This window comes from Pelophylax lessonae, assembly GCF_965119305.1.
Source record: "Pelophylax lessonae genome assembly, chromosome: 10".
Classification (NCBI taxonomy): Eukaryota; Metazoa; Chordata; class Amphibia; order Anura; family Ranidae; genus Pelophylax; species Pelophylax lessonae.
Genome location: NC_138777.1, coordinates 207,145,037 through 207,157,698, shown reverse-complemented (window position 1 = coordinate 207,157,698; position 12,662 = coordinate 207,145,037). Strand labels below are relative to the sequence as shown.

The window sequence follows — 12,662 nt, the reverse complement described above, 5'->3', positions numbered from 1 at the left end:
CTTTTAGAAAGTGCAACAGTTCACTCAACCCCTGTCAAAGCTGTATTTTGCAGTTTTGGATGGATTTGAGACCGTAAAATACTTTTGCCAAGTTTTTAATTGACCCCTATTGGAGAGATTGTACCTCACTTCCTGCCCCCGTGACACTAGGACAAGAAATATTTAAAAAACTCAAGTCTCTACAGATTATCAGACCTATGACAGGTCTACGGCTCAGACCATACCTGCTTTCGGGAGGACAATGCCCCTCTGGGCCGACTACGATTGTTCGTCTTGGTGCCATCAGCTTCTGCTGCGTTCTTCTCTTTAGAGCTTTTATCCCTCCATCTCTCCATGGTGCTGTCAGGGTGGCTGGGGATCGGGCTAAGAAATAAGATCCTTCCGATAAGCCCATACAGAATGGTGGCCACGAAGAGTGGGATCACGTAGAATATAGCAAAGTCTGTTAAGTAAATGGGTAGGTAGAGGTTCCGGGAGACCTTATAGCCACACTGCACTTGCTGTGTTTTGTTCACTTGAATGTCGACCAGGAAAAACCACATCATACAGTATATACAAGTGAACACCCAGACAATGGCAATGATGCGTTTGGCGCGGGACACGGTGCAGACTGTCTGGGCTTTCATTGGGTGGCAGATGGCGATGTACCTGTAACATAAAAAAAAACTGCATAAGAGTGTTGTACTCCATTGGCGGTAAGTTTGGAGGATGCGGCAGTTTAAATATCCCACATCCTGGACGTAAGTCCTGATTAATTTGTGTCTTGGGCCATGTCCTGAGATTACAGTGTCACCCTTATTTGAGTTACTTACAATTGCAGAGTTTTGCCCGTTGGAACTTTAGATGAAGCGCCACACAACCAGTAATAAAAACCTAGTACAAGTTTACATAAAGTAATCAAATAGTAAATGTGTCATGGCATCTGTGGTGACCCGGTCGCATTTTGTGAGTTCAGTCTCACTCTTCAGGGGTTGATGCACAGACATAATCTATAAAGTAAAATGATTTAAAAAAAAAAAAATATATATATATATATATATATATAAATATATATATAACATAGTAATGAACAGGGCTTTTTTCTCAGAGAATAGGTGCAGGAACTCCCTCGTTCTAATTTACTTCGTGTCTCCGCCCCCTACCCACCTCCGAACACAGACCCTTGTTTCCACCCCCTACCCAGCTCCCAGTACAGCCCCTTTTGGAGAATATAGAGCCAAGTATCATTTTATACTATGGAATTTGGTAATGATAGCAAGAAAAGTAGCAACAATAGACCCCAGCAGCAACAATAAATCTCGCAACAGCAAGCATCAATGGACTCTCCAGCAGCAAGCATCAATGGACTCTCCAGCAGCAAGCATCAATGAACCCCTCCCTAAACAGTAGATCTCTTCCAGCAACAATTAACCCCCAGTAACAAAAGATCCTCCACCAGCAACAATAGATCAGCATGCAAAAATAGATTCCCTCCAGCAACAATAGATCCCCCAGCAGCCAGCATCAGTAGACCCTCCAGCACAACCAAGAACCCTTTGCCATGGCATACATTCAGTACTGGATGTGCCGGAACTGCGTTCCCCCGCGTTCCCGCTGAAAAAAAGCCCTGGTAATGAACATGGAAATGTATCAGGTAGATTGGAATGTGGGAACCAGACTAAGGGATCCATACTCACAAAAATGCAGGATGCTGCATGCAAAAATCGCACCTGCAGCCACTGGAGAAGTCTGACCCGGGAGCTGTGAGTAAAGGTTCCAAAATAGGCTGGCAGCGCAAAACAGGACAGATGAAAAAATGGACAAACCGAACCGTCCAACATGACCTGCCAATTAAAATTAAAAATCCACTCCTTTCAGCAGATATAGGGATCCTGTGACTCACTTCTCACTCAGTTACCTAGCAATGACTGCAATTGAGAGTTTTAATTTTCCTAAAATTTAGGCAAAGATCAAGAAATGTTGGCAAAATTGTAAAGGCAGACTTTTTTTTTATCTTAATGCATACTATGCATTAGGATAAAAACAACCCCCCCCCCCCCCAGCCCCTCTAATACTTACCTGAGCCCATCTCTATCCAGCGATGTTGTAGGAGTGTCTCAGGTGCCCGGGACTTCCCTCCTCATTGGCTGAAACAGCAGCGTGGTGCAATTGGCTGCCACTACTGTCAATCAGTCAGTCAGCCAATTAGGAAAGAGAGGAGGCTGGCCCGGGTCGCAGGTCTGTGTCTAAATGGACACAGCGAGCTGTGACCTGGCTTGGGTGCCCCCATTGCTGTGAGGGAACTCGTCAGGATGGAGGGGCCAGGAGCACTGAAGAGGGACCGAAGAAAAGGAGAATTTGGGCTGCTCTGTGTAAAACCCACTCCACAGAGGAGGTAAGTATAACATGTTTGTTATTTTGTTGGGGTGTCCCTGTCAAAACACAGTAGCACAGCAGGGGGGGGGGTCGCTGTACTAACATCGGATTGTTAGTACAGCAGCTCCGACCTGAGCTGTCAACTAGTGGTGTGTATAAGGCTTTAGTTGAGAATACTGTTCTTTAAACTCCAAACTATTGTTAGAGAGACATAAACTCATGAGCTAATGTACAGTATCTCACAAAAGTGAGTACACCCCTCACATTTATGTAAATATTTTATTATATATTTTCATGTGACAACACTGAAGAAATGACACTTTGCTACAATGTAAAGTAGTGAGTGTACAGATTGTATAACAGTGTAAATTTGCTGTCCCCTCAAAACAACTCAACACACAGCCATTAATGTCTAAACCACTGGCAACAAAAGTGAGTACATCCCTAAAAGAAAATGCCCGAATTGGGCCCAATAAGTAATTTTCCCTCCCAGGTGTCATGTGACTCATTAGTGTTACAAGGTCTCAGGTGTGAATGGGGAGCAGGTGTGTTAAATTTGGTGATATCGCTCTCACTCTCTCATACTGGTCACTGGAAGTTCATCATGGCACCTGATGGCAAAGAACTCTCAGAGGAACTGAAAAAAAGAATTGTTGCACTACATAAAGTTGGCCTAGGCTATAATAAGATTGCCAAGACCCTGAAACTGAGCTGCAGCACGGTGGCCAAGACCATACAATGGCTTAACTGTACAGGTTCCACTCAGAACAGGCCTCGCCATGGTCGACCAAAGAAGTTCAGTGCACATGCTCAGGGTCATATCCAGAGGTTGTCTTTGGGAAATAGACGTATGAGTGCTGCCAGCATTGCTGCAGAGGTTGAAGGGGTGGGGGGGGGGGGGGCTAGAGGCCTGTCAGTGCTCAGACCATACACCGCACACTGCATCAAATTAGTCTGCATGGCTGTTGTCCTAGAAGGAAGCCTCTTCTAAAGATGATGCACAAGAAATCCCACAAACTGAAGAGAAGCAGACTAAGGACATGGATTACTGGAACCATGTCCTGTGGTCTGATGAGACCAAGATAAACTTATTTGGCTCAGATGATGTCAAGCGTATGTGGCGGCAATCAGGTGAGGAGTACAAAGACAAGTGTGTCTTGCCTACAGTCAAGCATGGTGGTGGGAGTGTCATGGTTTGGAGCTGCATGAGTGCTGCTGGCACTGGGGAGCGACAGTTCATTGAGGGAACCATGAATGCCAACATGTACTGTGACATACTGAAGCAGAGCATGACCCCCTCCCTTCGGAGACTGGGCCGCAGGGCAGGGCAGTATTCCAACATGATAACCCCAAACACACCTCCAAGACGACCACTGCCTTACTAATGAAGCTGAGGGTAAAGGTGATGGACTGACCAAGCATGTCTCCAGACCTAAACTCTATTAAGCAGCTGTGGGGCATCTTCAAATGGAAGGTGGAGGAGCGTAAGGTCTCTAACATCCACCAGCTCTGTGATGTCGTCATGGAGGAGTGGAAGAGGACACCAATGGCAACCCGTGAAGCTCTGGTGAACTCCATGCCCATAAGGGTTAAGGCAGTGCTGGAAAATAATGGTGGCCACACAAAATGGACACTTTGGGCCCAAATTGGACATTTTCACCTAGGGGTGTACTCACTTTTGTGGCCAGCGGTTTAGACATTAATGGTTGTCTGTTGACTTATTATGAGGGGAAAACACATTTACACTGTTATACAAGCTGTACACTCACTACTTTACATTGTAGACAAGTGTCATTTCTTCAGTGTTGTCACATGAAAAGATATAATAAAATATTAAAAAAATGTGAGGGGTGTACTTACTTTTGTGAGACTCTGTATATCTGCTACAAAGGAAAATCTTTTCTTTGCAAAAACGAATGTTGTTGTCTGATGTGGAGAATCTAAAGATCCTTGCCTGACCCATTGTTTCACAGGTCTGGTCATTGATAATACTTTCAATGCTTTCTAAGTCTTTCTTCTATCAAGGCCAGAGTGAAACAAGTATTGTATACAGGGCACCAACACATGAAATGAAAGCCTGACTGTAACTCATTCAATAATATTTAATGCAATGATTGCATTTGATGTTAAATAAACAAGCTTACAAAGCAGGAACCTTCACTTTTTGTTTGTTTTTTTTAAACTTCTGCAGTGGGCCCCCTTCCTGCCATCTTGGGGCCTCCCCACGGTGGTGGAATGCCAGGCCCGGTCGCAAGTGTGACCTTTGCAATCCTGGAAGTTCACCCACTGGTGTCAGTAGTTTTTATTTTTTGGTATTTTAATTGTATTATTTTTTATCATTTTTTTACAATGTCACTGACTATGACTCTGTCCATTCAGAAAAGGAAGGAGCTGGTAAATATTTACCAACCCCTTTCTGGATCTCTATTGCGACACATCCCCTGCAGCAGCCGGCAGGAGAGGGGAGGGAGGAGAGTGGGGGGGTTGGGGGTTTGGGGCAGCACAGTGGGAGGGGGACCAGGGGAGCACACAGGGGCCCAGAGACAGCAGAACGCAAGTGAACTGGATAGGAGGAGTGGGGGGGGGGGCAGCATACAGAGGAACCAATCTCCTCCATTTTCCTCCTGCAGCTACAGAAGGAAAAATGAGGACAGTGATTTGTCTACATGCTGCCCCCCCCCCTCCTATCCAGGTGTACAGGGGAGCCGCACAGGCCCCCTGTAGCATGGGGCCCGGTTGCAATTGCAACCCCTGTAGTTACGCCCCTGTGTTTACCCAAGGCTTAAAATAAAATATATAAATCAAAGAAAATAGCATGTATCTGATTGACTACATTATAGCATCAACACCATCTCCAACATGGTTATGGATTACCATCATTATACAGGACAAACAAAATTGGAATGTAGAGGTAGCCCAAGGGGAAGAGTCGGAGATTAAAGAGAGGAGGGAGTCGCTGGTATCTTGGGTGTCCAGCCAGGGTCTTGACCATTTGTTAAATGTTAAAATTGATTCTTGAAAAGTGAAGAACATCATCATGTCTTGTGACTGTGAATCTCCTGTGTCCTGCCATACAGAAACCTACGTCATTCCTTCTATATCTGGGTTATGGGACTTTTGTGGTCTGGGCACAGTCGTAAAAATGAGTTATTGGTGTTTTTGTCACTGCCAGAGACTTGGGCCTGAAAATGTCGATTGAACCAAATGACTCAACACACATGAGAATCCAAGGAGGAAGATACCTAAGTATGTTGAAACAAGTGCATCCGAGCTTCTATCTCCTATACAATGTCTGGGGAGCCTCAAACACACAGCACCCAGCCTGTGAGGTCTCTGTAAATAAATGTAATCCAAACAAGAAAGGAGAAAGACTGGTGCTATGGACATTGGCTAAAACATTGTTTATTTTAGCATATGAACAACAGTCAAATAAAAATCCAACGCATTTCGGCCATCAGGCCTTAATCATGGCTAGCACATAAGTGACATGAAACAGCTTAAAGCGGAGTTCCGGCCTATTTTGCAACTTTAGTGATTCCTGGAGTGCTCGCTATTCTGATCAACAATTGGGCATCTTTAATTTTTTTCGGGGGTCCCTTACCTTATTTTCAGGGCATTTTTGATTGTATTTCCTCCTTCTCCCCCCCCCTCTGTGGCCGCGGCCACCGACATCACTTCCGCCTTTGCATTGCATCCTGGGAGCTGTTTGTCATCACTCCCAGGAGGCTGGAATCAGGAAGAACTCCCAGAACACTCCCTGGAATCAGGAAGAAGGACACAGGCGATTACACTGCGGCTTCAGATGCCCACATCCAAGATGGCCGCGCCCAGACAGCGTTTCTAAAAGTAAGATTTTGGCTAAAATCCAATACTGTACACCTTGTAAGTATGAGAATAGCAGTTCTGTAAAGGGCGTTGGATTCGTATTATAGGGGTATTTTTAGTTAAAAAAAGGTATTCGAGGCCGGAAGTCTGCTTTAAATAGTGTAGACTAAATCACATGGTTAACCCCAAGGATCGCATGACCCAAAAAAAGGGGTGGTGGCAAATATCAACACATACAATAGAAGAACACTGTAAGCATACAATTTGACTGAATGTATATAAAGTCATGTATCACAAAGATAAAAAAGGAACAGCCCTAAATATACTGAAAAAGTATAATAAAAAAAGTATACTGAAAAAGTATATACCTCCAGATATCTGCTTCTATTTAAATTTATTGTGTGTGTTATAAGGTCAGCTTAGCTTCTACTTATTAAAAAATTTGTCGTTTGTGTGATGCCACACAACACATTTATTATGTGTCTATTCAATATTGGTTATGTGCACTGGTTTTGGGTTTATTCGCTGTTTTATTATTTCCAGTTCATGTTTATATAGTCTAGTCTATGTTTTAGTGTTCTAGACCCTCTGGTGGGCACTTGTTTCACATTGATACTTTGGAATTGAGCAGCGTGGCACTGATTCTATTTATTACTCTATATCTCAGTGTGGGATTTCCTGATGATGCCTATGTGGTGAAATGCATAGCGATCGGGTTGCTGCCTCTATCGTCTGGGAGTAACCATCTGACGTCACTTTGGGGAGCGGTGGAACGCACGCCAGCTGAGGAGCTGCAGTCTGGAGCGGGAGAGAGTGAGTCCCCGTTCCATCCTACAGTGACCTTACGGCATATATTTGCTAACAGGGCTGGTGCCGATCAGAACACTTTTTAATGTAACGGCAACTGCTGTAGAGTTGTTTTTTACATATGGATTTTAATAAATGGTGTTGCACTATCATTATGTTATCTGTCTTCCATGACCATTGACATCATTTATCCGAGGACCGAGGGGAGGAAGCACCCGTATTTGGATCATCCTCTAGGCCTATGAATGGTATACTAAAATCAATCTGCTATTCACATGTGTTATGGTCCCTGGGGCCTAGGGGCTCTGGTGAGTGCATTATATATACAGTATCTCACAAAAGTGAGTACGCCCCTCACATTTTTTTTAAATATTTTATTCTATCTTTTCATGTGACAACACTGAAGAAATTACACTTTGCAATATAAAGTAGTGAGTGTACAGCTTGTATAACAGTGTAAATTTGCTGTACCCTCAAAATAACTCAATACACAGCCATTAAATGTCTAAACCGCTGACAACAAAAGTGAGTACACCCCTAAGTAAAAATGTCCAAATTGGGCCCAAAGTGTCAATATTTTGTGTGGCCACCATTATTTTCCAGCACTGCCTTAACCCTCTTTGGCATGGAGCTCACCAGAGCTTCACAGGTTGCCACTGGAGTCCTCGTCCACTCCTCCATGATGACATCACACAGCTGGTGGATGATGGAGACCTTGCGCTCCTCCACCTTCTGTTTGAGGATGCCCCACAGATGCTCAATAGGGTTTAGGTCTGGAGACATTCTTGGCCAGTCCATCACCTTTACCCTCAGCTTCTTTACCAAGGCAGTGGTTGTCTTGGAGTTGTGTTTAGGGTCGTTATCATGTTGGAATACTGCCCTCTACCAGTTTCCAAAGGGAGGGGATCATGCTCTGCTTCAGTATGTCACAGTACATGTTGTCATTCATGGTTCCCTCAATGAACTGTAGCTCCCAGGCAGCACTCATGCAGCCCCAGACCATGACACTCCCACCACCATGCTTGACTGTAGGCAAGACACACTTGTCTTTGTACTCCTCACCTGGTTGCCGCCACACACACTTAACACCATCTAAATCAAATAAGTTTATCTTGGTCTCATCAGACCCCAGGACATGGTTCCAGTAATCCATGTCCTTAGTCTTCTTCTCTTCAGCAAACTGCAGGCTTGTGCATCATCTTTAGAAGAGGCTTCCTTCTGGGACGACAGCCATGCAGACCAATTTGATGCAGTGTGCGGTGTATGATCTGAGCATTGACAGGCTGACCCCCCCTACCCCTTTAACCTCTGCAGCAATGCTGGTAGCACTCATACGTCTATTTCCCAAAGACAACCTCTGGATATGACGCTGAGCACGTACACTCAACCTCTTTGGTTGACCATGACAAGGCCTGTTCTGAGTGGAACCTGTCCTGTTTAACCCTGTTTAACCCCTGTACGGTCTTGGCCACGGTGCTGCAGCTCAGTTTCAGGGTATTGGCAATCTTCTTATAGCCTAGGCCATCTTTATGTAGAGCAATAATTCTTTTTTTCAGATCCTCAGAGAGTTATTTGCCATTTGGTGCTATGTTGATCTTCAGGTGACCATTATGAGAGAGTGAGAGCGATAACACCAAATGTAACACACCTGCTCCCCATTCACACCTGAGACCTTGTCACATGACACCGGGGAGGGAAAATGGCTAATTGGGCCCAATTTGGACATTTTCACTTAGGGGTGTACTCACTTTTGTTTAGTGGTTTAGACATAAATGGCTGTGTGTTCAGTTACTTTGAGGGGACAGCAAATTTACACTGTTATACAAGCTGTACAGCAACTACTTTACATTGTAGCAAAGTGTAATTTCTTCAGTGTTGTCACATTTAAAGATATAATAAAATATTTACAAAAATGTGAGGGGTGTACTCACTTTTGTGTACCTGTTTGCTTTACTCAGTTTGAGTATGCCCTGGGAGGGCAGCTAGGCACTATAGCATTGTGTATAAGTCCTGGGGGCAACTGCATACCTGTAGGCCTGCTTGCCTTATGGGAAAGGGGCTGCTATAGGTGAAGAACACAGAAGCTAGCTATAGTATCTGACCACCTGCGTTGGGGGTAAGCTTGACACTGGCCACCAATGTAAGGGATGTTTTTCGCCCTGACACCCAATGAATTGGTATTAGCAGGGGTTCTTTGAGACCTAAACATTATTTCAAGGGTTCCTCTATGGTAAAAAGGTTGTGAAAGTCTTCTTTAACCCATTTTTTCAACCATTAACCTCAACTCAATGTAAAGACTGCCCTTAAACCCAACCCAATCCCATAATCCTAAACCTTAACCTGAAAATGGTTTAAAAAAAAAAAAACAGGATCCTAACCATTCTCTACTCCATCCTAAATTAAATAAAATGGCTTTAGATACTCTTTAACTACCACAAACCTTAGAGAAGATGTCACTGACTTTACACTTAGGAGCTTTATGCATCTTAACCACTTTACCGCTGAGTACCGGAGTACTACTGCGGCAAAGTGGCTCGTTATCGTCTGACGACGTAGACCTACGTCTCCAGACTCCTCCCCCTGCAGGCAGCGATCGCGCGCCGCCGGAGGCGCGCTCCCACTGTTTTCATTCACAGTGGGAGTCGGGCCAGGGGAGGAGCAGCGGCGATCGCCGCTGCTCTGCCCCGATCGTCGGGGAATCCAGTATGGAGATCCGCCCGCCTGTGTAAACAGAGCGGGCGGATCTCCTAAGTGACAGGGAGTGACAGATCGGAGTGTTCAGCATAGCTGAACATGCGATCTGTCCCTCACTCACTCAGTCACCTCCCCCCCCACACGTTAGTAAGCACCAGGCATACATTAACCCCTCCCTCTCCAATAAAATTAACCCCTTCCCTGCCAGTGTCATTTTTACAGTAACAGTGCATATATATAGCACTGATTACTGCAGTAATGTCACTGGTACCCCCATAAGTGTCAAAAATGTCAGTCAAGGGTCCGATCTGTCCGCCGCAATGTCGCAGTCCCGCAAAAAAAATCGCAGATCGCCGCCATTACGCGTTAAAAAAAAACCACCAAAAATGACAGAAATCTTTCCCATAGTTAGTAAACGCAATAACTTTTGCGCAAACCAATCAAAATACGCTTATTGCGATTTTTTTTTACCAAACATGGGTAGCAGAAAACAAATTGGCCAAATTGGCCAAAAATTTAAAAAAAAATTGTTTTTTACATCTTTTTTGGGGGAATTTCATATAAAAAATGTTAAAAATATTGTTATTTTTTCAAAATAAACGCTCTTTTTTTGTTTATAGCGCAAAAAGTAAAAATCGCACAGGTGATCAAATACCACCAAAAGAAAGCTCTGTTTGTGGGAAAAAAAGGACGTAAATTTCGTTTGGGTACGGCATCGCACGAACGCGCGATTGTCAGTTAAACTCGCACATCGCCGAATCGCAAAAAGTGGCCCAGACCTAAGACAGCAAAATGCTCTAGTGGTAAAGTGGTTAATTAAGTGACCTATTGAACTTTTTCTGGAGCTGATTCATCTTAACAGAAGGACTGACTTAGATGAATGCCGAAAATAAGAGTTTGCGTTCAATCCAAGTAGCATAGATATGGAATTTGATGGTCCTACAGAAGAAGGATCATTGGTGAACTAATAAAATGTAGCAATAGAAACCCATTGAAGTTACATTATATCCCAGCAACATCACTGTATCTGTGAACCATTCTATGGCTAAGTTATTTTAGAATTTTTATTCTTGCCTTTTGTTTATCATAACTACTAAACGGAAAATGTTTCACAATCTTAGCAACCATCATGGCATCACATATATTATCCATCCAACTACTGTAGATTAGAAGGGCTAATTGACAGATGTGCTTGAAAACACATTAATGTGCATTGTGTTGCTGTGCATTGTCTTGCCTTCTTAGAGACATTGCATTGTGTTTTTCTAGTATCCCATGTTCTTTCCTTGGGTGCAAGTTAAAGCGGAGTTCCGGGCTCAAAAACAACTTTGACCCATCCGCTTGCTGTAAATCCCCTAAAAAATAAATGGATACTCCCGATTCTTTTTTTCTTTACTTACCTTGATTTTGAAGAAAATATACTTACTTTCCTTCTACTTCCTCCCTCTGCGGCCGCGGCCCGCACCGTCACTTCCCGCTTGCATTTACTCCTGGGAGCTGAACGTCATCGCTCCCAGGAGTCAATGCGCCTGCACCGGCCCCACTCGTCAGTTCCGGTGCAGGCACGTCATTCCCTGCTAAACAGCTTCTGGGCATGCCCAGGACCTGTGCAGGAATGACGCGCCTGCACCGGAACTGACGAGCGGGGCCAATGCAGGGCATTCTGGGACGAAGAGGATGCAGAAGAGGACGCACTGGCTTCAGCTGCCCACACCTGAGATGGCAGCGCTGGAGAAGAAATTTTCAAGGTAAGTATTCCTTCTAGTAGGTAAGTGCAACCTGGGACAGTTCAGAGACTATCCATTATGGAATGTACTAGCCCTGACTGTCCCGGGGGGATTTTTATTTTACAAAAAATTCCGAGGCCGGAACTCCGCTTTAATGCACAAAAAAATTTCCTTTTCGTAATAAATCCTAATGTAGAAAGCTGGTGGGAACAATTCAAATGAAAAAACATGGATTTTCTCATGCCCATGAATTTGCCCATCCTGGAAAAGCCCATGAACCCAAATGGTATGAACAAGACTTCAGTGCCTAGTGCAATACATGGCTATATATGACTGCACAAGTTACTTTCAGTATTTCCAGTGTTAATTGCAGAATCCATACAAAGAGTACATACTGCTCACTGACTGGCCTGCCACTACATACTGTTCATTGACTGGCCTGCCACTGCATACTGCTCACTGACTTCCCTGCCAATACATGCTGCTCACTGACCACCCTTACTCTACATACTGCTCACTGACCACCCTTCTTCTACATACTGCTCACTGACCACCCTTCCTCTACATACTGCTCCCTGACCACCCTTCCACTGCTCACTGACTGGCCAGCCACTACATATTGCTCACTGACTGCCCTGTCGCTACATATTGCTCACTGACTGCCCTGTCACTACATACTGCTCACTGACCACCCTTCCTCTACATACTGCTCACTGACCACCCTTCCTCTACATACTGCTCACTGACCACCCTTCTTCTTCATACTGCTCACTGACCACCCTTCCTCTACATACTGCTCACTGACTGGCCAGCCACTACATATTGCTCACTGACTGCCCTGTCGCTACAGCTGCTCACTGACTGGCCAGCCAGTAATTATTGCTCACTGACTGCCCTGTCACTACATACTGCTCACTGACCACCCTTCCTCTACATACTGCTCACTGACTGGCCAGCCACTACATATTGCTCACTGACTGCCCTGTCGCTACATATTGCTCACTGACTGCCCTGTCACTACATACTGCTCACTGACCACCCTTCCTCTACATACTGCTCACTGACCACCCTTCCTCTACATACTGCTCACTGACCACCCTTCTTCTTCATACTGCTCACTGACCACCCTTCCTTTACATACTGCTCACTGACTGGCCAGCCACTACATATTGCTCACTGACTGCCCTGTCGCTACAGCTGCTCACTGACTGGCCAGCCACTAAATATTGCTCACTGACTGCCCTGTCACTACAT

The 12,662-nt window shown here is 44.7% G+C and overlaps 1 protein-coding gene across 1 annotated transcript in view; it reads right to left on the bottom strand.

The window, feature by feature from the left end:
- LOC309565132 (thyrotropin-releasing hormone receptor-like) overlaps positions 1–12,662 on the bottom strand; it is a 74,372-nt gene that overhangs the window by 37,281 nt on the left and 24,429 nt on the right. The window contains exon 3 of the mRNA XM_082269916.1: positions 225–648. Coding sequence (XP_082126042.1) covers positions 225–648 — 424 coding nt within the window. The remainder of the gene's footprint in view (positions 1–224; positions 649–12,662) is intronic.